General features: G+C 45.6%; 1 protein-coding gene and 1 long non-coding RNA gene across 2 annotated transcripts in view; both read left to right on the plus strand.

The window, feature by feature from the left end:
* The window catches only part of LOC132375804 (uncharacterized), a 45,139-nt gene extending 40,137 nt beyond the window's left edge, over positions 1–5,002 (plus strand). The window contains exon 3 of the long non-coding RNA XR_009506116.1: positions 4,547–5,002. This is a non-coding gene — a long non-coding RNA (uncharacterized LOC132375804). The remainder of the gene's footprint in view (positions 1–4,546) is intronic.
* A 5,569-nt stretch (positions 5,003–10,571) lies between these two features.
* The window catches only part of EZR (ezrin), a 50,352-nt gene continuing 36,035 nt past the window's right edge, over positions 10,572–24,888 (plus strand). Inside the window, 3 exon segments of the mRNA XM_059940901.1 lie at positions 10,572–11,172; positions 11,175–11,239; positions 12,188–12,274. Of these exon segments, the coding sequence (XP_059796884.1) occupies positions 10,572–11,172; positions 11,175–11,239; positions 12,188–12,274 (753 nt within the window).

Below are 24,888 nucleotides of genomic sequence, written 5' to 3' on the forward strand. Positions count from 1 at the left end.
AAGAACACAAAACTATAAAGGCAAGAAAACTGATGCGTTTGATTAGAAAGAACACCATGGACAAAATTAATTCAGCTGATGGAGAACATATTCGCAATGTCTAAAACTGATAGGGGATTAGTAACCAGAAAACACAGGAAACTCTCGCAAACAAGAAAACCCCAACAAAAATAGGCAAAGGAAAGGAGCAGTTTCCAAATAAGGAAATCCGAAAGGCCAGCAAACACATAGAGACGTCAAACCTGTTAGTGATCAGAGGAATGCAGATTTCAACAGTACTGAGGGCATTTTATAGTTACTGTCATGGCACCAAATAAGTGTATTGGGGTGTGGAGATGTGAACCCCCGTGCCCTGCTGGGGGAGTGTAGGTGTGGGAATCATTCTGGGGGGCCCTTGTCCCATTTACACGTACTCAGACCTTTTGACTAGAGTGAGCACGCATCTCGGTTTGCCTGAGATAGTCACGGTTTTTGCTTCTTGCCCCATGTGATTATTAACAGGGCTCCCTTTCACCCTTCTAGACTGTCCTTGTCTGGGTGATAAGTTATAAGACCATCTTCCTGGGATCCAACAAGTCCTCTTAGACGTATGTCCCAGTGAAATTCTCAGGTCCATAGGGATCTGTATGCAATATTTGTGGCCTCTGTGGAGGTAACTTGAATGTCCAATCTGGGAGGGGGGACAGGTGACATGTGTTGGATACAAACACAAAGGGTTATGCAGGTGCAAGGAGGGTTTAGATGAACCCGCAGCAAGCTGGGTGGGTAATAAAAGCAGTGCTGAGTGGGGAAAAGTGAAGCAGAAGGAGATACACAACTTTATATCATTTATATAAATTAAAAGTATGTGTACACAGAACAATATACATTGTGCAGAAAACACATATAAACAAAGAGATATGCATTAAACACATAAGGATGATGAGGAAATGGAAAATGGGAATAAAAAAGAGTAATTACAACCTAAAGACCTGGATTCCTTTTTTTTTTTTAAATTATTTTCACTGGTTTCATCTTTTTTTTTTTTAATTTTTAATTAATTAATTAATTTATTTATTTATGGCTGCGTTGGGTCTCCGTTTCTGTGCGAGGGCTTTCTCCAGCCGCGGCAAGCGGGGGCCACTCTTCATCACGGTGCGCGGGCCTCTCACTGTCGCGGCCTCTCTTGTTGCGGAGCACAGGCTCCAGACGCGGAGGCTCAGTAATTGTGGCCCACGGGCCCAGCCGCTCCGCGGCATGTGGGATCCTCCCAGACCAGGGCTCAAACCCGTGTCCCCTGCATTGGCAGGCAGACTCTCAACCACCGCGCCACCAGCGAAGCCCCCCTGGATTCCATTTTAATACATAGAATGTTCTGTGAAAGGTCTCTGGGAGAAATGTTCAGTGAGTCACCCATTGCAACATCTTGGTTGCTACTATTTGCTAAGAACTCCTAGTGCTTTCGCAAAAGAAAACATCCTGGTCCATTCAATAACACTGATGGGAGAAAAATGTAGATACCAGGGAATGAGGACAAATGTCTTCAAGTTGCCATAACCAAGTTCCTGCCTTAAATTAAAACACTTTTACTAATGAAAAGTTCTCTTTGATGTAACTAGCCATCACATAAATATTTGGACCAAGTAAGTCTCAGCTCAAATGTTTTGAGAGTTGGTACAGTATTTAGAGAGAACGGATTCGTTCGTCCAATTCGTTATTCAGGGGAAGCTTGAGTCCTGAGTAGTGTTTTAAAAGAAGGGAAAGATACAGTTGCTGAAGATGGGTGTCCCTGACGGAGAAAGTGACAGAAGCAAAGAGAGGATGGAGGTGTTTTCAGGGGCGGTGGGGAAGTGGGAGGGAAGGGTGCGAGGCGTTCGTGGAGAGAACAGAGCCCAGGCTCTCACTCAGATATTGGGGGGATGAAAAGCATTCAGATAAAAAACCTTGCTGTCTGAGAGCACCTTGAAGTCTTTAATAAAAGGACATTTTCATTTGTTTCAGGAGGCATAAAGAGAACAGGAGCAGGAAATTTATGGCACTGAAATGACACTTGAGGGATGATCATTCTTTTCAACTTGCGTGGAACAGCCTGGGGGAGAGAGATTAGAGGCACGTGCTGCAGCCTGAAGGCGCCCAATAAAATTGCTCCTCTCCCCATCCCCGTTCTGAAAACCCGAAAGCTTTATTGCTGATAAAGCCGCTACCAGGGAATGTGGCCCAGATCTGTGAGTGAGTGGACATTCTAAAACCGAACCACAGGATTAAACAAATGTGCCCCCTCACAGGGAGCCCTGAACCTCACAGCTCTCCCAGACAGCCCGGGCCCTGTAACATGCATGGCTTAAAGGGGCAGAGAAGTCCTCTTTGCAGGCAGGCAGACTGGACACACACACACACACACGCACACACACACACACACACACACAGCCAGGCTGCACGTGACCAGATTCTTCCCTCCAAACACACCAGTCGGATCACGTGAGGCCTCCTCCATCAGAGTTACAGGGGAGCCCTACATGTTCCCCTCATCCCTCAGAGGCAAGGAAATAGCCTGTCTTCCATGTGAAAGCAGGAAGGGGTTCCTTAGTTAAGGGGTCTTCTCGGTTGCAAGTTCTAGAAGACCACGGGCCAGGCACTGGGACAAGAGGACGAGAACAGAGGACACCAGAGTTCTGAGCTTCGGGAGCTCTGCAGTCCTATCAGCTTCACCCCTCCCCGCCAGTTAGCACGTGCCCCAGTGCCTAGGAAATCCAGGATGTCAACCCTGGCACATTCCGCCCTGAGACTTAAAATAGCTTTCTGACTGTGGGTGGACTGCCTTGCTTTTTCTTTCTTAAAAATCGTTTCAAAATGAAATCAAGTCTTAGGAAACACGTGCCTAACGTCCCAGGCTTGCTGTTGGTGGGTCCAGGGAGAGAAACGTGTTCTAAGATGGTCAGGTGTCTTTAGAAGAAAAAAGTGGCATGCAATGGTGGTGACTCTGCCCTCAGCACCCACTAGGTGTTGTTCTGGGTCGTCTTTCAGAACGGGTTTCGCAGCGACGGCGATGAGCAGCCAGAGGAGTTGGCCAGTCCCAAGGGTGTGGGGCGTTGCCAGTCTAGATGCAAGACACAACCGTCTGACAAGGACACGTGCAGAAATTGGAAGTCCCTCTCTCTTGCCCAGCGAGTGTGTGGGAGGGAGAATGGAAGGGAGAATGGGAGGGCAGGGCTGGCCGTGCCGCTCAGGACCGGCCCCGGGAGGCAGAAGGGAGGATGCGCCTCGGCTAGTCATTCAGGGGGTCGTGTCCACCGCAAACAAGGGGAACTTGTTCTCCAACATCCCTTAAGCGTACAGCCTTGAGCTGCCAGCTGTAACAATTCTCAGCACGGAAAGCGTGACCCCGAGAGCCGACTCTGTGTGTGTGCGGGAGGGAAAGGTTGTGCAGGCAGGGCCTGGGGCCGGCCTGTGCGTTTTCTAGCACATCCGGACGCACAGAGAGCAGCCCCACAAGCAGCGTCGCTGCAGCGCCGGCGCTTTGGAGCTGAGTGGGGTATTAGGGCCCCGCGTGGAACCCCTGTGAACACAGACAACAAAGCCGGCCTAGAGAGCACAGGGGATGCACACACCCAGCCTGCAGATGTGTTTTGTCTGGTTTGCACAGTGTTTTGAAGAACAAATTTAAATCATTGCCAACATTTAAAGGTTGGGAAATTTCATATGAAAATCAGGACTTCAAGCTTTTCTTGAAAGCTGGACGCGTGACAGGGCAGGGCCCGCACTCGAGCGTGGCGACAGCCGTGAGCGGAAGTTGAGGGGCAGCCGGCGCCCCCTGCCTGCCGCGACCACCTTCCTCCACTCCGGCGGCTTCCCTCCCGCAGCTGAGCTGCCTGCTCTGCTGGCCTTGTGTCTGCAGCGTGGTCCGAAGCCATGTGCCGCCAGTCCCGGTTAACGGCGGAGTTGGCACCAGCTCCAGATTGTACAGTTGTCTTTGGACTCCACCGCCCTGCCGTCCATGCATTCCTGAATCAAATTGTCGGGGGTCACTTGAGGACCCAGTCCGAAGAAGTAGCTTGGAATTGCAGATTGGCCGAGTGGCACTGCCAAGTTCATAGAAATTCATGGAGAATCTGGTAAATTCCAAACAGCCAAAGGCCAAGTTTAATTAAGTGTAAACTTCAGGGGTTTGTCTCATCTGTTTTGCTCCCCCTATAGCTAATTGCCTGACAAGGGGTAGGAGCTCAATAAGTATTTGTCAAATGAAGAATGTGGTCCACGTTTCAGCGTAAAGCATTCCTCACGATGTTATAAAGAGGAGTTCATTCCGGAGTGAGACTTTTGCTATTCAGTAGGATCCAGCCGGGTCAGGTAACATCTATCATCTGCTACAGAAATTTGCCCTGTTAGCAAACAGCTTTATTTTTCTAAAGTGCCAGTTTTCCAGGTTACATGTCAAATCTCTAGGATTCAGACCTCTAATACTCAGTGAGATATCGTAATCACTACAGAGGACACCCAGGGCGCCTGTGTTCTAGTCAGTGCAATAAATGTTTACTGAGCTCCTGCTATGTGCAAGGTTCTCTTCTAGGTGCTCGAGATCCCGATAAAGCAGAGAATGGCCCAACCTCCGAGGAGCTCCTGGTGTTAGCGGATGGCGGTGCAGAAACCCGTGGAAAAGTCTGTATCGCACCGGGCATTCCCAGCACATTAACTGCTTTATTAAGTTAGCTTTTGACAATCAAAAAAAAGAAGAAGAAGGAAGGAGAGAAGGGAGGAAGGAAAGAGGGAAGGAAGAAGGAAGAAAAATTCATGGTGATTTTTAAATGTTTATTGTTTATATTCTGCAACCAAACACCAAAATTAAAAAATCTAATTTATTTGGGAGCTAATTTGTTTCACATAAGTGGATTTTTTTCATATAAAACATTGAACCACGCATAAAGGAGATACAGCAACTTCAGAAGGAGGCTTCCTCCTCAGGAGGGCTTAGTGGGTTTTAGTGCTTTTTCTTTTAAAAAAAATCTGAAAATAATGTGATAAAATATTACCAATTGTTAAATCTGGATAGTTGGTACATAGTTGTCTATTGAATTATTTTATGATGATTTACAACGATTTTAAAAATTACAAAATAATATGCTTCCCGATAGCATAGACCAGACATAAATAGACCCCTTTCCTGAGAAAACTACCCTTATGAACATCAGTCAGTGGCCTGGGCTCTACTTTGTGCCCTCGGGACTCCCGAGGAATGTAAAGCTGTCTCTGGGCTACGTGACCCCAGATGACTGTATTCTGAATTACTGTCTGTTTTGTGTAGTTTTTCTGCCTCTTTGCTGTCAGGGTGTCTGCTTATCCCTTGCACCCTCCCTTCTAATCTGCTGTGCCCAGAAAAGAGCTAATCAAACCTGTTAGAATCCCAACTAAAATTGGAATGAATAAACTTTAAGAGAAACCTAGAAAGTTTCTAAATAGATGGACTCTTTTTTCTAATATTTTTATTTTCCCCCTTCATCTGGCTTTCAATGGTGTTTTGGACAGTTGGAATCTAGGTAATTAAACCGTTTCCATGGTTAGCAATCCGGGAGACAGCTGTACGGTATGTTGGAAAGAAAACTAATCTGAGTAACCTGGCTTTGGTACTAACTAGCAGTGTTCATTCCTTCATTTATTTATTCAGCAAATACTTACTGAACAATTATTAGGTGCTTGTTTTAGCTGCTGAGGGCACAGCACTGAACAAGAGAGCCAGGTACTTCAATTCTTGTGCCAGAGACAGGAAAAAAGACACAAACAAGCCAGTCTATAGCAGAGAGTGCTAAGTGCTCTCAACACAGTAGATCAGGTGAAGTGGCAGGGAATGATCCCGAAGGTAGCACTTCACATGGGGAGCTGGAAGTACTCTCAGAGGAAGTGGTATCTGGGCAAAAAACTGGAACACTGGAAAAGGCCAGGCTGGCAGAGATGGGGGAAGAGCATTCCAGGCAGAGGGAACCTCAAGTATGAGAGCCCTGAGGCAGGCACCTAGAGCACATGGAGCACGGGGAGGATGGGACACGGAACTGGGGAGCAGGAAGGGGCCGGGCCACACAGGGAGGTGGGTGGGGAACAAGGGAGGGGTTTGCGTTTTATTCTAAAACCCACCGGCAGGGGAGAGACTCCATCTGATGTACTCTTAAACAGGGCTGTTAGGTCTGCTGGATTGGATGCACAACAGGTGGAGGATGGAGTGGGGTCAAGGCAAAGAGAGGAATTCAGGTTGACCTCTAGGGTTAGGGCCAAGGGGAAGGTTGGAAGGGGGGCAGTTTTCAAAAAATCCAGAGTACTGGAGATACCAAGTACGCAGTTGTTGCTCTAGGGAAAGGTCAGGGCTGGAGATGTTATTTAAGCCTTGGAGCAGATGAGATGACCTAGGAAGGGAGTGTGCATAGATAAGGGCCAAGGAATGAGCTGGGAGCCAAGTCCACAGGGAGAGGTCGGCGGAGGAGGAACTGGAGAGGAGAGCCAGCTTCAGAGGGGGAACCAGGGGAAGGAGGAGAGGAGAAAACAGAAACGCTAAGAACAGAATGTTCCCAGGGAGTCCTACATGTGTCCAAGGCTGCTTAGGAGAAGGGTAAGGTGAGGCAGAGAAGTCCGGCCCCTTGATTTAGCAAGATGTAGGTCACCGGCTATCTTGACAAGAGAAGTTTGGGTGTAGGAGTGCAGACAATTTAATCTCTGTGGGGCTCTTTCCTCTGTTAAATGTGGGTATCTGACTAGAGGATGTTCAAGGTCCTGTCCACTAGGTCATCATACAACATGGCTGGAAACTGGAAACTTTTTGTTTTTTAAATCTCATAAGTTGATCAGAGATAAGAAAAATAATAATAAAAGAAGCTACAATAGCTGGGAGTTTATTACTCAAACCAGTGTTGTCATTAGTACTCTTTTACATAAAAACTATTAAGGTTATTTATGCCAAATTTTAAAAAAGCCAAAGAAACAATTAAAATAGAACACCTAGTGGCCAGAATTATTCTTAGGGGACTCAAACTATATAAGCCGTACCATCAATATAGTGCCAAGAGTCTCCTAGATTACTGTCCTGTAAAGCCCTTAAAAATGATCTCTAGGCACAATGCAGAGTGGCCCCCCCTCAGGCCGTCTGAGTCCTTATTCATTCTCGTGCTCTTTCACCCACTGTCCTGAATTTTCACCCAAGGTTACTGAGTCCTGCAAGATAACACAAATCATTGTTTTGCCAAGGGTACTCTATTTCCCTCTTGCCTATTGACTGTTCTTTACAAGTGATGGAGGCTAGAGACTGTCATGCTATTTGTGAGCTTTTTCTTGAGATTAGGCTGGCACCAGCATGGAGACAGGTTCCGAAGTGGCCTGACAGGCAACCTGCAATCAGGGGCCGTGGACGCTCTGTGTAGACGGTTCTCGTCCTTGTCTGCGTCTAAAGCTTCTGAGAGGGCTGCCTTAACTCAATTTCATGTAACCTTGCCTGAAGAACTCCAAGCAATCTACCAACAAACAGCCTTTCACCTGGGCTCATGGGTAGACGTTTGATTTCCCTCCTCTGGCTGAAAAAGCAAAACCCTGCAATGAGGCACAAGTCATTCAAGGTCAATAGCTAGTCGAAACGAGAGCAGGGAATGGTATCTAAGACTCCCGGCTCCAGGTTTCTTCACTTCCTGCCAGGGCACTGATGATCACACGTGAACAAAACCATGATTTACAAAATGGGGGAATAACTTCACCAAAGAAGGGTGAAGGGTGAGGCAAGGTAAGTAACATTTGTCAAGATCCTGCCACACCTATGTCAGTGGTTCTCCAATCTTTGGGTACGTCAGGCTCACCTGGAGACTTGTTACCAGGGTTTCCTAGAGGGGGAATCCATGAGTGATCCTAATGCACACCTGATTCGGTATCACCGCCCTAAGCAACTTGCATAGATTCCTTGGAGTTCAGTCTTGTGTGTGTGTTGGGCGGAACGGGGTGGGGACAGCGGTTGGGAAGGGGCTTAGGTTCTACCATCAGGTGAAAATAAATGACCCTTGAAAAATCCTTTTAAAACATTCATAAGTTTGACAGTATAAATTTTTTGTTTTTGTGGGGAGGTAAAAACCTGTACAGTAGCATGTAGTATAAGATTTAATGCTTTCAGTAATGTAAGACACAAGGAATGCATATGCAAAATATGGCTGTACTATTTTATTTTTATTAGTTAATTAAGTTTATTAATATAATTTTCCGATTTCTATAGTGACCATTCTCTTTTGTAATCATTCCTTGACTCTCTGTATATTCTTTTTTTTATTGAAGTATAGTTGATTTACAGTATCATGTTAGTTTCAGGTGGACAGCACAGTGATTCAGTTATATATATATATATATATATATATATACCTCCTAATTTACCCCTCTCCCCACCTCCCTTTCCCCTTTGGTAACCATAAGTTTGTTTTCTATGTCTGTGAGTCTCTTTCTGTTTCAGAAATAAGTTCATTTGCATCTTTTTTCTTTTTTAAGATTCCACATATAAGTGGATATGATATTTGTCTAGCTTACTAGTATGATCATCTCTCGGTCCATCCATGTTGCTGCAAATGGCATTATTTCATTCTTTTTTTCATGGCTTAGTAATATGCCATTATATATATATATTCCATATATATGGAATATATATATGGAATATATATATATTCCATATATATGGAATGTATAGTAATATGTAGTAATATTCCATATATATATATATATATATATATGGCACATTTTCTTTATCCATTCATCTGTCGATGGACATTTAGGTTGCTTCCACGTCTTGGCCATTGTAAATAGTGCTACAATGAACACTGAGGTGCATGTATCTTTTAGAATTACAGTTTTCTCCGGATATATGCCCAGTAGTGGGATTGCTGGGTCATATGGTAGTTCTATTTTTAGTTTTTTAAGGAACCTCCATAGTGTTCTCCATAGTGGCTGTACCAATTTACATTCCCACCAACAGTGTAGGAAGGTTCCTTTTTCTCCACACCCTCTCCAGCATTTATTATTTGTAAACTTTTTTAAAAATTGAAATATAGTTGATTTACAATGTACTATTTTAACTTATGCAAGAAAGTTATACCTAGAAGTTGCATTTGAGTTAGTTGAATGCTCACATTATACGATTCAGTGACAGAAGAACACCATGAAATATACATTATTATCTCCAGTCTATAGATGGAGAGGTGGGAGTTCAGTCAGGTTAAGAGACTTGCCCAAAGTGACCAGCTTGTAAGTGCTGGAACCAGGATTCAGACTTAGGTCTGTGTGCTTCTGAAACCTGTGATCTTTTCATTTTTATGACACTGCCACAGGCCAGTTCATCTTTTAGCATTCCCCTGAAGGGTAAAGTGCAGAAATGCTCCAGAAGGTCTTGGGCTACTGTTATTTCAAACATCCAGTTAAAACAATATACTATAAACTGGGTGAGATAAAAAATTAGATTAGAGGCATATCCTATCAGTAGAGTTGGGGACCAAAAATGGCTAACGAGGCTCCAGGCAAGGATAAGAGGTGGAGATAGAGTGTGCTAGGAATGACATATCCAACCTGAACCTTTATCACTGTAGGTTAAATATCTTTCATAGTTTCCTTCCTCATGCAGTTCCCTTTACATTTTCACTTTAAAATAGAAAGTCAGTTTTCCATAGGGAACAGACTTGCCCAAATAGAGGACCAAATCTCAAAAAAGGCCTCCCTACTCACCTGGACTTCTGAAATACTCCCTACTCACCTGCAGCTAGGAGGGGGTCACAGGAGACAAGGAGTACCCCAGAAGTAGTCCATCCCAATGACAGGTTAGGCATTACTAGGAGGCCAGAATGGTGCTAAACACTTTGCATACATTTTCTTATTTAATCCCTTAAAGCCCATGTAGTGGGTGCTACTAGTATCTCTGTTCTACAAAGTGGGAAACTGAGTTTGGTGCTTTGCCCAAAGTCACTAGTTGCTCTCAGTACCAGGATAGAGTTGAGTGCTTACTATGTGCCAAGCGCTGTTCTAGGCATCTTATATGTAGCGACTCCTTAAATCCTCATAACAACCCTATGAAATAGGTGTCATAATTATGCCATTTTACAGATGTGAGTGTTCGGTAACTCTTAACTCACCAAGGAGTTAAATAACTCACTCAACTCAAACAGGGAGTTAGTGGTGAGCCCAGGAAAGGAATTCAGGAAAATCTCTGGTCTCAACCCTTAGCCTTTCACCTTTCCGACTGCTGGGCCCCAGCCCTGGAGTTTCTGATTCCGTAGGTTTCGGGGCAGTACCTGTGAATTTCCATTTCTGCAAGTTACCAGGTGATGTTTCTAGTCTGGGAAGCATGCTTTGAGAACCACTGCTCTAGAGCTAGCACTCTTAATCACTGCGCAACAAATCCCACTGGCCACCAAAGTCCCTGTGTGTGTGTGTGTGTGTGTGTGTGTGTAATTCCTCTTGAGAAGCATTTGCAAAAAATATATATATATTTAAAATAATTCCTAGAACTTCTCCCTATGGAGATTTCTTTTCCAATAAGCTTTGTGCTAGTAAAATCAAAAGAGGACACAAGTGTGTCCTTTAACCAAGAGCGTTCGGCGATGGAGCGCCTTCTAATGCTTGTGTCCTCCGCCGAATCCGAGCGCGGAGGCGGCCACGTGCGCGGAGACACAGCGGCCAGGTCCCAGGTTCTCAGAAACCCGTCTCGGTCCCGGGGCAAGGACAGCAAAATGACCTGACCACGGGACAGCCCGACGCCAAACGGCCCAGCACCTCCTCGGTGGCCGCCGGCCGGCTCCTCCAGGCTTATTTACATTTTCTTGCTCTTCCTCTGTCCACTACGGAACAATCTCACACTTTACATCTACCCTCGGGAGCTGAGTCGAACTCGGCGAAGTTCTTCTCCAAGGGCAAGGGGAAGGGCAGCGAAGCGGGAGAGGTCTTTACGAGCGCGGGGTGGGGGGGGAGGAGCGGGGTGGAGGCGGAAGGCGCCCCCTCCCCGGGTCTCCGCGGCCCTCTGGGGCGCCGGGCGGGCGGGGCCGGGGGAGGCGGGGAGCGCCCCCAGGCGCGGGGGCCGGCCGCAGCCATCTTGCCCGCGAGCCGCACCTCGCAGGTCGGGCGGGCGGGCAAGCGAGCGAGCGGGCGGGGCGGTTAGGGGCGCCGCCCCGGAGCCCCGCCCCGCCTGGGACTCTCGGGAGCGCGGGCCGCGGGCGCACTGCACCGACGCACATACAGCGGGGAGCGTAGCCGTCTTCTGCCGGAGCCGCGGGTGAGCCAGCCGCGCGGTCCGGGGTCGGCGGGCTGAGGGGCCGGGACGGGGGGTTCGCGCCACGCGCTTCGCGGAGGGGACAGTGGCCGGAACTCGACGACAGGTGCGGCGGGGCGGCCGGCGCGCGAGCCCAGGACCGGTGGTCCCGACGGGAGCCGGGCTCGTCCGCCGCCGGCTCCCGGGGTCTCGGGCCGGCGGAGTCCCGAGTACGCGGTTCTCCCTGCGGCCCAAACACACGGCAGGTGAAGCTGAACCTGCCCGCGTGGACGCTCCGGCTGCTCCGCCACCTTCCTCTTTCTGCTCTGCCCCCTCGGGTCCCTCTCCCAAACGCCAGCGAAGCCCGGGCTGCGTGGGTGCGCCCCCTCCCTCCTCGCCCAGCCGGGCGGCCCTCGCCGCTCCCGGGCGGGGACAATTTTCAAAAAGTGTTTCTCAAAGGTTTGACGGTTGCGGTTTCAGTCTTGGGGCAAACGGTTGCTTCACAAAGTGAAACTTGCAGTCTTCTGGGCTCCAGGCTGGCTTCCCGGAAGCCCCGAGGAGTACCTCGGGGGACCGGCGCCCCGGCGGCCCCCGGCCCGGTCCCCTCCCGGTAGCGCAGGCCCAGCGGCCCCGTGCCCCCTCGCCGCCGGCTTCCCCGCCAGTCCCCGCCTGCCTGCGCGCCCTGCGCCGAGGTCCCCTCCCCGCCGCCCAGGCTCCGCGCTCCCCACCCCGCCCACCCGGCCCCTCCCCGCCGGGTGCCCGCCCCTCGCCCCGCGGTCCCCCGCAGCCCCTCCGCGCAGGTCCCGCCCGCCCGCCCGGCCCGCCGTAATTGCAGGTTGGGCGGTGACTCATCCCGGCGCCCGCCCGGCCGGTTCTTAAGCAGCAGCGCGGGGTGGGCGCCGAGTCTCGGGGCGGCGGCGGGAGCAGGAGGAAGGCTGCTGGGCGCTCTAAAGGGGTTTCCTCTGCCTCTAGGTCGGGAAAACCGTTTCAGCTGCAGCTGGAGAGTGTGTTTCTAGGAGACTGAGAAAGACCCATCAGGAACCGAAAATGCCGAAACCAGTAAGTAACCCAGTTTCTGGGCGGGGTCGGATGCTTCGGGCATTATTTTCAAGTGGAGTTACCTGGGCGAGGTGTTGGGGCCTTTTTTTTTGTAGAATAGAGCTCTTTTCTAAACGGACGAGAGGGCAGGAGTAGGGAATTGTCTGCTCTCTTTGTTATTAGTTGGTCCTTTGTGGAACTCCTGGCGAAAACAAGATTATGGTGCTTTTGTCTCTACAGTCTTGTTTGCGAGCCACCTGCCCCGCCCCCAGTGGTTTGGGTCTTTTATAAAAATTAGAATCCCCTTTTACGCGGTTTCGGTCTGTTTAAAACCTGTATTCTAATGCAACTTGGAAGTTTCTTAAAAAGAAAAGTCGTCTAAATCGCAGGGAGAGTCAGGTGGCTTCCGACGGAGCACGCCAACTCCCTTCGAGGGTCTGCAGCCAGCTGCACCCCAGCTCTTCCTTTGGCGCTTTAAAGGGCATCCGGCAGAGGAGACGCTGTCCTTCTGGGGGCAGCTTCGTTCCAGTGCATTTTACGACAGGCCCGTGAAGCTGTGCTCTGTTAACCCGGGAATGTGCTGGTGGCAGCAGGATTCCTATCTGAAAGAGGTTTAGTAATGAATTTGAATTGCAGATGAAGGAAGGTAGCCCTGGAGTTTGATTCGGAGGCTCCTGGGCTCTAGTCCTGCACTGCCGGTGCACATCGTAAACGTCAGCTGACTGGAGCGCTGCTGTGCCCCCCACCTCTGTCCCCCTGCATCTGATTATGTTGCCATCTCGGGTAGATTGTGGCCAGGCTGGGCTTTTTATAAGGCTTTCATTTAAGTTGTGGGAACGAGGCAGGTTCTTTGTGACCAGCATTTCTTAGAAAGTTGTATCTTTTACCAGCTTTAACACAGGTGAACTGGTGGCTAGATATTGGGGAGAAGATTTTGGAGTTTTGAATCACGGTGGAGAGAATATCTGGATTCATGAAAAACTGCAATAAAAGATACACGTGGAATTTATTTCTCGTTTTTCAAACGAGTTGGTTCTGTAGTCAGTGCTTGTGTGTTTTTTCTGCTGTTAAATTTTAGATTCTCTAAAAGGAGTTCTTTATTAATAAAGTTTTACCTTACTGTTAGGTTAAATAAATTACTATGTTAATATGCTAAAAGATTCAGAAGCCAATTGAGCTTTTGCCTAGGTTACATCATCAAGACGATTCATTCGTGACGCAGAAAATTTTTTTCCTACACAGAATTCTTTTCATTTACAATTTGCAATTGGCATGTGACGTTCAGGGTTTACAATCCCTGTGATATAAAACAGACCTAAGCACAGCATCTTACTCAGGGCACAGTCCTGTGCTGTGTTACACAGAGCAGTGATCAGGAGATTACCTTTCCTGGTGTAGTTTTCTTTATTTCATTAAAAGAAAAGATGCAGAGTTCAGCTTTTAAAATATCACTCAGAAGAAAGTCAGTAAACCTGTTTCCTGTCACTATTTTTCTTTCTCATAAGGATTTATAGTTTCTTTTATTCTTTTTGTCTTTTTTTTTTTTTTTTTGGTAGTAAAATTTACATTAACATACAGTTTACCATCTTAATTATTTTTAAGTTACGGTTCAGTGGCATTAAGTACATTCACATTGTTGTGCACCCATCGCCACCATTCGTCTCCAGAACTTTTTCATCTTTCCAAACAGAAACTCTGTACACATTAAACACTAACTTCCCATTTTCCCCTCCCTCCAGCCCCTGGCAGCCACCCGTCTACTTTCTGTCTCTGTGAGTTTGACTCCTCTAGGTGCCTCATATAAGTGAGACTACGCAGTATTTGTCTTCTTGTGGCTGGCTCACTTCACTTAGCGTGATGTCCTCAAGATTCATCCATGTTGTGCTGTGTGTCAGAATGCTCTTCCTTTTTAAGGCTCTCTTTTTATTTCTTAGGGCAGGTATGTTCTCATTTCATTTGGCTTTGAAGTTCCTTTATGATGGATCAGAAAGTTGGAAAATGTTCTTCCGACAAAGTGAAGACAGTTGTTGAACTGTTAAGGAAGGATAGTAGCCATCCTTAACTTGTAACATCTTTGTATGTTAGGGTCCCAATAACCAGAGTAAGATTTTGAAAGACTATATTTTGTATATTTACAGTTATTTCCAGGTGGTATCTTGAGGTCCCCTTTTATGTGAGCCACAGCTGTTTTCCATCGGAAATTTCTACCTGCCTCCTTTTTGGTGGGGGAGGGTCTTGGAGATTTTGCCTTGTAAAATGAATACACTTAAGTCTTTCTCCATGTGAATCCTATGAGGGCCACTCCAGAGATCACTAAGAGCTTACTGGCTGATAGGCACTTCTAAGGCTGTTATAGAGTATCTCGTTTTTGTTACTGTTGTTTTTTGCTCCCTCCTAGATGTTAAAGCTGAAGCATCCAATAACAAGCTCTATAGATGTGTCCTTTGAACAAATGGTTATTGATTCCTATTATTCAAGCCCAGATTAAGAATTTTGTTAGGTGGCTTCCCATGATGATTTTTAACAACAGGATTGAAGGCAAACCATAAAGATGGCTACGTCTGCGTAGTCACGATTTGAGTCTCCTCCAGACCTCTTGAATTTGTCAGGCAAAGTATTGTTGATTGGTATGTCTGAACAGAGTCAGTGGATGACTCTATTTGTAAAACAAGTATATAAATGAAATAATATTTACTTGCTGTGTTTTCTCTTAATACTGCTTCTGCGATCACCACTTGTTAAAAGACATTGCACGTCCACACGTTCAGTGAGCATCTGTCGCCCCGGCGCCAGGCACAGGGTATCGCACAGACGGTTGCAACAGATCTTGTCTTTGGGGAGCTTGCAGTCTGGGACCCAAGCCCAGACACAGGCAAACACTGGAATGGGAGCTGGAAAACCCGCTGGGAGCCATCCAGGAAGGAAAGAGGCTTAGGTAAAGTGTGACACAGCTGAGAGGAAAGCCACCGGTGCAGAGATGGGCAGGCAGACTGAGAAGTCTTGCTCGATCCCCTGGGGCGGGTCCTCCCCCGGCGCTCCAGGGCTGTGGTCCATTGCTTTTCCCAGCTGCTCAGGGCTCTACTCTTGTGTGATGGGTAGACTTTCAAGGAGGATGGTTTGAGGTCCAGAAGGCACCACGCTTTCTGCCCAGCTGGCCGGTTTGGCCTGGTGCGTCCCTGTCATCTGGGGAGGGGCATGGGCTTTGTGCCCAGGGCTCTGGCTCAGGAAGCAGCCCTCGTGCCCACGGTTCAGCTGAGGGTGCCCAGCGGGCTCCTTCCCCCTTCCTTCTTCCTTTCCCCCATACTCGCTTTCTTCATTGTGACAGAGAGGAGGCATGGGGCGTCAGGAAGGAAAACCACTGCAGTCAAGCTTAGGGATGAAAAGGGTGTTGTGCTCAAGGCCAAGCTCTCTTAAAGCTGTTTTCTGAGAAGTTTAGCCTGAACTGCCTTTAACTGGCACCCGTGGATGCTTTAGCTGTTCATTCCTAGAGTGTCGATACGGAAATTTCTAATGTAAAAGTAAATTTTCTCCCTTCAGTAGGAAAACTCTGAAAGTGTGTTCAAAATTCTGCCCTATGCCAAAATCTTAAGATAATTTCTGAGATGACCTTGTCTCTTGAGAATATGTATCCTCTTTCACTAAATATTTTAACACGGTCAGAATTCACTGAATATCCTAATGCTTCCCCCCGCCCCCTTGAGGAGCACACATGGGATCTGTTTTCCCCGTGCCCCTCCTTCACCGCACGCAGATGGTGAGTTAGGCAGCTAAGGTTTTCCCATGTGGCGGTAAGGAGCGCTGGCTGGGGTTAGTCATTTGTCGTCACACTGGAAGGCACAGCGAGTGTGTCTGTACGTTCACGCGTTCATTCAGCAGACGTTTACTGCGTTACTGTGCTGGATGTTGAGGCCGCCGAGGTGAGCAGACACAGAAACAGTCCCTGTCGTCATGGATTTACAGCCTGGTGAGAGGGACAGACTGTAGTCGTAGAATAACTTGGATACGCGATGGCGTGTGCGTAGGGGGAGTGCTCATCGGGGGTCAGGAACGCACCCCGACACACGTCGTGACTGTGCTGAGCGATGTGAAGAGCGAAGGGGCGTCCTCCAGGTGAAGGAGGGAGACAGGGGACATACCCTGCAGCGAGACGGGAAACGGCTACATGAGGGCTTAACTCGGGGAAGCGCTGAAGGGTTTTGACTGGAAGGAGGTGACCTGATCAGTTCAGCCTTTTGGAAGGTCACTGCAGCTGCCGTACCCGCATCAGCAGGAGGTGCTGGGCTGTGGGAGGTGGTGGCAGCCTGGACCACGGCGGGGCTGCGGGTGGAGAGAAGCACATGTGTCTGGGAGGTGAACTTGATAGGACTCGGTGATAGATTGGACGTGCAGGGGGAGAGCCCGGTGTTGAGGCTGCCTTCTGGTGTCTGGCTTGCATAAGTGTTTGGATGGTGGTGCCATTCACGAGATAAGGAACCTGGAAAAGGATGGGGTGTGGGAGGGGAGGTTGAGGGTTTGGTTTGTACATGTTGTTAATAAATTTGTGACTGTGATTGATGAAAGAACTCCTCACCTTCTTTCATTATTGTAACCGCTGCCCCCTGCCACAATATATACAAATACCAGACTTATTAAACAATAGTATTTTTAAATCCACATAGACTAAAAGTGATCCAGCAGCTTTCTTATGTTCCTCCTGAGTGTATGGACACACTATGGACACACATAGTTCAAAGTTAGCATTACTTTACTACAGGGTTCCCACATTCGGGTTACGCGATTATCTGGAGACGGGAAGCTTCCTGGTCCCTCACAGGACTGCTGAATCCCCATCTCTAGGGCTGGGAGGACTGGATGTGTGTGCTTTAGGTCCCCAGACGGTTCTGATGCACCCCAGAGTTTGGGCACTGATGATTTCATAGGAAAAGGACAGTTTTTATATATTCCTCTCTCTCGATGGGGTTGATGCTGGTGGTCGTGCGTGGGCAGCGAAGCCCAGTGCGCTTCCGGAGCCTCCGTTCAGGCGAAGGCTCTCACGCTGTCACGAAGGCGGGTACGCGGTCCCAGCTCCTAGCGCCACGGGTGCCCTCATTGGTATTTGGAACGCGGCCGAGGTGGGAAAAAGGAGATGGGGCTCAGGCTCCAGAAAGACAGGACCAGCTACAATGCACGAGAGAATCTCTCTGATTTGAACTTCTGTCTGCAGGGTGTCCAGTTGCAGAGCTTAATTTGGCAGTGACCAGCGAGCTTTCAAATTTTGGCTCTCTTTGTTTTTAAAGGGGAAAAAGAGGCCAACATTTCCTATTAAATGGCAGGGAACAAAGAGACCCCATTCCTTTGTCTTCTTTTCTTTCTTCTCTTACCCTTCCATGCCGGCCTCTCCTTTTAGTTACCATCCTAAATAATATTGTGATTTCTAACAACATTTTGAATAATTTTATTCGTACTTGCGGTTTGGGAAAGGAAAGCAACATCACTATTAGTGAATTATCGTAATTCTTTAATTTTTTTTTTAACTTAAACTTTTGTGAATCTGACAATTTGGAGATTCTTTGGATGATTCAATATGCCTCTTTCTTACAGTATTTAGACATTTCAACTCTAATCTGAAGTAGTAGAATTCAGTCTTTCTTCAAAATCAGCGAATGCATTTTGAATTATCCTCTATATTTTATTTAATTTCAGTAGTAACTACACTTGGGATTCTTCAACTACTCCAATTAGTTTTTAATTTAAACACTACACAACACTGTAAAGCAATTATATGCCAATGAAGATGTTAAAAATATATATATATATTTATATAATTTAAACACTAACTGGGTGTCTGCCACTATTAATTAAATATGGAATACTTACTGAAGAGACCAGAAGGTTGCATTATTTTCCTTCTAACATGCTTAGTATCTATGGCTTTTGATGTAAAGAATAAAGATCTTATTCCAGCCTTCTGTAAATAGTTTTTTTTTTTTAAGAAAGAAAGAAAAATAAACATTGTGCTGTGATGTGAGTTAGAGACTTCTGACTATAAAGTGAAATACTTAATATATAATTAATATACATAATTTTTCCAAGTAAAAATGCAAAGAGCTGTAAAAAGAATAGTTTCATAATTAATTTACTACTTACCTGTACTTTGGCAAGGCATTTAGTTTCTGTGAACCTCAATTTCGTCATTTGTAAAATGGAAGTAAAAAAAAAAAGTTTTTAAGTGAAAAGAATGTGAGATAAACTGAGACAAAGCTTATACCTATGAAATCCAAACAATGTATCTTCAGATGCTGTAAGCTTTATTTATTTCCTGTGTGCTCTTTTCCCTTGAAACATATTTCACAAACTTTTCAGTGCAACCTGTAGCTAAAGCTAAGGGCTTTAGTTCCTGAGTTGCTATAAACCAGGTAAAGTTTGTCAGTAGATCTTCCAAGGGGAACAGCAACGTGAAACATTTGAGTTATTTAGTAAAAGGGAACACTATATCTCCTTCTCATCCTCTGTGTCTTCTGTGTCTTCTAGTTGTCAGTATTCCCTTGTACGTCACATGGGTTCCTTCCTCATTTATTGAAGCCCTATTATACGCACTAGGTGCCAGGTCTATAAAAATAAATAGGATAGGTTTTTGCCTTGAAGGGATTCTCAGTCTAATAGGGGAGTCAGATATGTAAACAGAGAATTGCAGTGCAGTGTAGTAAGTGTGGTAATAGAGATACAGAATATTGTGTACCCTAGAGAGCCAGGGAATGCCTCCCAGCTGGGTGAGATTCTTCAGGTGGGTGTTGAGGGGTGCATAGGAGTTACCCTTCTGCCTTTGGGCACTGGTGAATTCAGGCAGCAGCAGTGGTCAGTTCTGTTTTCCTTGGATTATGATTCACATTCCATTCTCCAAGCCCTTTTAAACACCTATAGATAAACAGTAATGCTGTTTCAAAGGAAATGGAGAAGTGCATTAACATAATAATTATCTTTTTAACCTAATATACTTGAGAAAACAAACCTTAAAAGCAAAATGAAAATTTTCTGACCTTGATCCGACTTTTATTGATAAAAGAAAGGATGAAACTGTAATAAACAGTGTGAGACTTTGCTTTCCATTCTGTTAAATTTGAAGTCACTTTCCACAACCTAATTTTCTTTTCTGTTTTTGCCTGAGAGCTGATCAGTTTGAAACTGTCAATACCAAAAAAATTGTCATATCAGATATTGTAAATAATTGTTTTTACTTCAGGATTGGGTAGGTAAAGGCCACATCTGGCCATGGCCTGTTTTTGTGTGGGCTACCTAGCTAGGATTGGTTTTTTACAACTTAAAGGGATTTTTCAAAGCAACAAGAACAAGAACATGCAGCAGGTGCCAAATATGGCCCCCAAAGCCTAAAATACTTACTGTCTGGCCCATGACCGGAAAGATTTGCCAACCCCTGCTTTAGGATAAAAATAATTATTGTTAAGCCTTTGTTACAATCTTGTATATATTTAATGACTAAGCTGATAATATTTGGAAGCAGATCCACCGCATTGGTTCCAATTTTTAAAAATTTTTTGCTAAAGTACAAAGAACCTGTTTTGTTAGTCAGCGTCCAGTGCGTCACAGGCCTGAGCCTGGACGTGTACCGTGAGTGCTGTCACCCAGGAGCGGGCATGGCTGGGGCTGAGGTCATGTTTTAAACAAGGCTGCTGTTCCGCGGGCCTTGTTTCTATAGAGAAGGTGGTAGTGTCTTGTGTCACATTTGCTAAGCCATTGTATAATGACAGATTTCTGGCGTATGCTAAAAGAAAGCAATTCGTACCTGATATTTGAGTTGGAAAGAGAATGGTAGATGAATGAGTTGTGTTTTTATCACTGATCGTTGAAAATTAACTATTGTCTGTGTCTGAATGTTTGCGTGTAGATAGTTTTATCATTTGACCCCCGATTGAGACCATTTTATCTGCAGTAGAGCCCCCTCACTGCCCACCCCTTACTGCTTTATTTACTTCCACTTATTTCTACCCATAACAGTGACAGATACTTGCTTCTTTGCTTTCTGTCTTTCCTGGCCACAAAGTGAGAAGCCAAGTGGTTTGGGGGGAAGAAAAGCATCATTATCTGCTTCTAGAACAGACTTCAAATGCTTGCTTTATTGGCAGGTAAATAGAGGGAAGGAGGATGAGCGAGCAGGTAAACAGGCCCGCCTCTGAGTGGGTGACCGACCTCGGGCGAGCATCCCAACCTCCCCGAGCCCTGCTTCCTCATCTGGGAAGCAGGATCCGAGGACCTGCCTGGCACAGAGGACAGAGTAAAGGTGGCCAACTCCACTTGTAACTATGAATTCTAATCTGATTAAAAGCTTTCATACCTCATGATGGGCATTCTTTTTTTTTTTTTTTTTTTTCTGACTTAGACTCGTAATGCAGTAGGTTGGGCCTGCCCTTTCTCCTGCTCCCACAGTGAAGACCACCACATCCCTCCATAAAATCCATTTGTTCATTCAACGAGTACCTACTGTGCGCCAGGTTTTTTAGGTCCTGGGGATACATTGGTGCACAAAAGGGGAGCAATACCTGCTTTCAAGACGCCCACACTGTAGTGGAGAAGACAGATACCTGCTGTCGGGATGGTGGGAGCTGAGGTCAGTTCTCATCCCGGCTTTGCCAAGAGGTACAGGTAGTTTTGTTCTTTTCACTGACTCTTGTTGCGTGAAGAGTTAAAACCATTGGGCAGAGTGACTTAGGAATGGGCAGAGTGTGACATATTTTTGTTTGTTTTTTTGGTAAATCACTCTTAACATTGCACCATGAGCCAAGGTGATATTTCTCCAAGGACCTGTTTTCACGTAGGTTTGGTGATAAGTACATCGTCGTTTGCCATACCTGCTTGGATTCTTCCATCATTTCCCAAGCATGTGGTTTGGTGAAATTTATACTTTTTGAATAATATTTTGCCTATTGCACCATTATAGCATCTGTAGGTTTTTTTATAAAATAAGTGTTAGAAGGATATCCAGTCTTATTCCTTACATTTTTAAAGAGAAAACTGAATCACAGATCACTTGGTAAAAGCTTAGGACAAATTTTAAATTGGAACCACCTCTTTATTTATGAAAATGTAATATGTATGTTAGCCTAGTATTCTTGTTGAGATGTTCGTTGCCTTGGTTATGTAATTATGGATGTTGTTTCTTGGGTGTTCAAGTATCAGCTTACATAATACATTGCTATTTGGGTGAGACACTTAAGTGGGACTTAGATGGGGAGATAAGGTGGGGAAAACTTGATGTTTATTAAGAAACTGGCCAAACAGGGCAGTTTGGAAATATAATAGGATGACAAAGCTCCAAAGGGCATTATATGCTTTGAACAAATCAACTGTAAAAAGAGAGTTTTGAGGCAATGGGGAACAGTTGGATATTGACTAAACTTTAAATATTAAGGAATAGCTTTTAATTATGTTGGCTATGAGAGTGGCATGGTGGTTTTATATATGTGTATGCTTATATATATATGTGTGTGTGTAAGCTGAAAATATACTCATATTTAAAGTCCATTAGGGCTGCATACCAAAGTTTTTACAAGTGAAATGATACACAATGGTCTTAAAATGTGCCAGCAAAAAAAAAAAATGTGTTTCAAGTGGTAGAGTAAGTGAGTCAGGAAGGCTAGAAGAGAAGTAGCCGTGTCGAAGGTGGACGCAGAGCACACCTGCGGCTCATCGCACTGTTCTCTCTGCTTTTGCGAATGTTTCGAATTTTTCAAAATAAAATGGTTGTTTTTTAAAAGCACCTTATAGGGGTGGAAGGGAAAGATGCTGTCACTTTTCAGATCACCAAATCCTTGCGCCACTAGAGAGAGGAAGCGGGAAGGGACGCTCCTTCCCGTGGTGTCTGGGTTCCCGGGGAGGCCGCTCTGCCTGCCGCTGGGTCCCAGGGAGCAGTTCTCCCCGGATCCCCGGAGCAGAACCGCAGTCCTTAGACCTTTGGTGTTCTGACCAGGTGAGGGACCGATTTAATCCCACCTGGGCCCTCTTGCCCTCCACACACCTTTTATTAAAGGAGAGCTCTAGTCAGAATTGCGGTCGACTTGGAAACACACAGAACTGTTTGTTCCCGGCTAGTTCCGCTACGGGCTCTGTATTCCCACGATTTTTTGTTTGATGGGGGAGGGGGTGACCCAACTAGAAATAGGTCGTTGTCTCAATAGCAGCATTCTCAAAGCTGGAAATTGGGAGCGAGCACACTCAAGTGTGGGGCATTACTTAGTGGAATTGTGTGCAGTCTGTGCTGGGACTGGGGTTGGGGGCAGGGTGTGGGGAGCTGAGACCTGCAGTAAGTGCAGCAGCCCGGGAGCTGCAGGGGCCAGGTGGGCGAGAGGATTACTCCCAGTCAAGGAATTAGGTACAGAATTATAATCCCACTCCGGATGTAGCATACTTGATTGTGGCAGAGTACAAATTGAAGAGGTCTTTTTTTTTTTTTTTTAAACGTCATATAATTTCAGAGAGTGGCTTAAAAGCATAAATTCAGTTGAAGTGGGCTTATTCGAGCAGATTTTGTTAGCTGGCTGATTTAGCTTGGACTTTTAAAAAATAAAACTATTGGGGTCTTACTCTCTATTTTTGATAGATAGCAAAAGTAAAGACTTCTTGGTCAAGTTCAAATACATCTTATCTAACTAAGCTCCTTATAGGAGAAATGTTCTTTAATACTGCAAAATATTATGGCACATGTGATCTTAACTAGAGGCAAAGATTTATTTCAGAAATGGCGCAGGTTTAAGTATGTCTTATTTTATATGCCCTTCCCTAAAACAGCAGGTTAGCAAAGGAATTATGTTGTTTTGACACTTTCATTCTTTCATAGGCTTTCCTCCCACCAGATTAGAAAACTCTTCACAGACTTCTAAATTTACAAAGAAAACAGTCCACTCCAGGTGGAATGAGGTTTAGTCTTTAGGCCTTTAATTTCCTATGTTTTACGAGCCTGGAATTAAAATCCATTGTACCATGTGATAGCCCTCTTGGCCCTGTCCCTAACTTCGAGTCTTTTATGGGATCCTAAGTTTGTGGATATAATTAACCTCACTTTTCAGTGAACTAAATCGGTGCTGAAATATGTATGACACACCTAGTGAAACTGAAATGACATACTACAGAATCAAGACTTCACAAGCTTATTAGATAGAGTGACCTTGAAGGATAATTTATTTTGCCTGCCTTGGGGCAGGGAGGAGGAGAGAGGGATAATGATTATTTGTGTTTCTGGAAAGGAACAGTTTCTTTTGCAGAATGTAACATTCTCTGATTATGTATTTACCCCTTCCTGTGGAAAGTGGTGTCCAAGTGTCCTAGTTTAAATTTACACACAGGGTGTATGTCATTCCCAGTGTAGAAGAAATCAGTTCCTACTTACAGACACTCCCAAAAAAAAGATCTTAAAAATCGACAGCCAATAGGTATCAGGAATATTATTTTTACATGCCATTAGCAGGTAAGGAAATCCCCACCAGTGTTACCCTGCAGCACGGATTTGGAACTTGGGTGAGAATGACAGTCCTTTCATTTGTCAGGTGCTTGGAAAGCAGTTTCTTACTGCCTTCAGTTTCCTCCTTCCAAAATTAGTGCCTTAGCCTGGTGAACAGTGGGGAGGGTTTAGCACAAGCTGTTTCCAAAACCCCGGTTTTACAGTAGAGGAGGGAACTGACCCTCTTTTTAGTGGGACTGTTCAGAAAGTTCCCTTCCAGCTCTAAGGTCATGATTTTTCTCTAGTTATATTGAACACAGGCAGGAGTGGTTTGTTCACTTTTTGTATTGTTAAGCAGGCTTGGCTGACAGGAAGTGGGTCTGGGGGCAGGAAGTGGCTTACTTTCAGAGGCTACAGGAGCTGTTTAGAAAGACTTGGGAGTTCATTTCATGTTCTCGAAATTATGCGATGGATATTAGTGGATTTGAGCCCTTCCTTCCGATCTATATCTATCTGTATATATACTTCACATAATTTTCACCCTGGAATTTGGAAATACAAACTTTTCCATTCAAAAGTTTAAAGCCATTGACTTATATTGAAAAATACAACTTTAGGACTAACATTTAAGAGCTATACAAATATAAATATTTTTAGTAGGTAAGGAAATCGCATAAGCCTTTCTAGGCCGCAGTTTCTCAGCCTTTAAAAGAAGGTAGTCAGACTAGGATAACTTTTTACCTCTCACCAAGCAATACCCATTTAGAGTCACCCTACGAAATAGTTACCCCTCCTCCCTTTTTTAATTATTCTACCTAGAACATATACATGTATACAACATAAAAACAGGATATAAAATATAACATAATGTAGATACCTGAAACAAAAGTCGTTGGGAAATTCCAAGGCCCAGCTTTCATGTTTCACTCTGCCCTGTTATTATCCACAGCATATAAAGGATTTAGCTTTTACACTGTAAGCTTAGCCTAATGGTGGTGGAGGAGAGCAGTTTGGAAAAGGAGATGAGGGGTACTTAGTGTTGGTTTTCATGGTTAACTTTAAGTTATCCTCAGTACTCCTTAAAGTGATATTGAATTCTCTGTAAAATGAGGTAAGCGCCTACCCTAGGGCGTCGTGATTCTCGGAAGACGTGAGCTAAGAAACTGCTTACAGCTGTGTGGTTTATAATAGAGTCAGGTTGGCTTGT

This window comes from Balaenoptera ricei, chromosome 12 (genome assembly GCF_028023285.1).
Source record: "Balaenoptera ricei isolate mBalRic1 chromosome 12, mBalRic1.hap2, whole genome shotgun sequence".
Classification (NCBI taxonomy): Eukaryota; Metazoa; Chordata; class Mammalia; order Artiodactyla; family Balaenopteridae; genus Balaenoptera; species Balaenoptera ricei.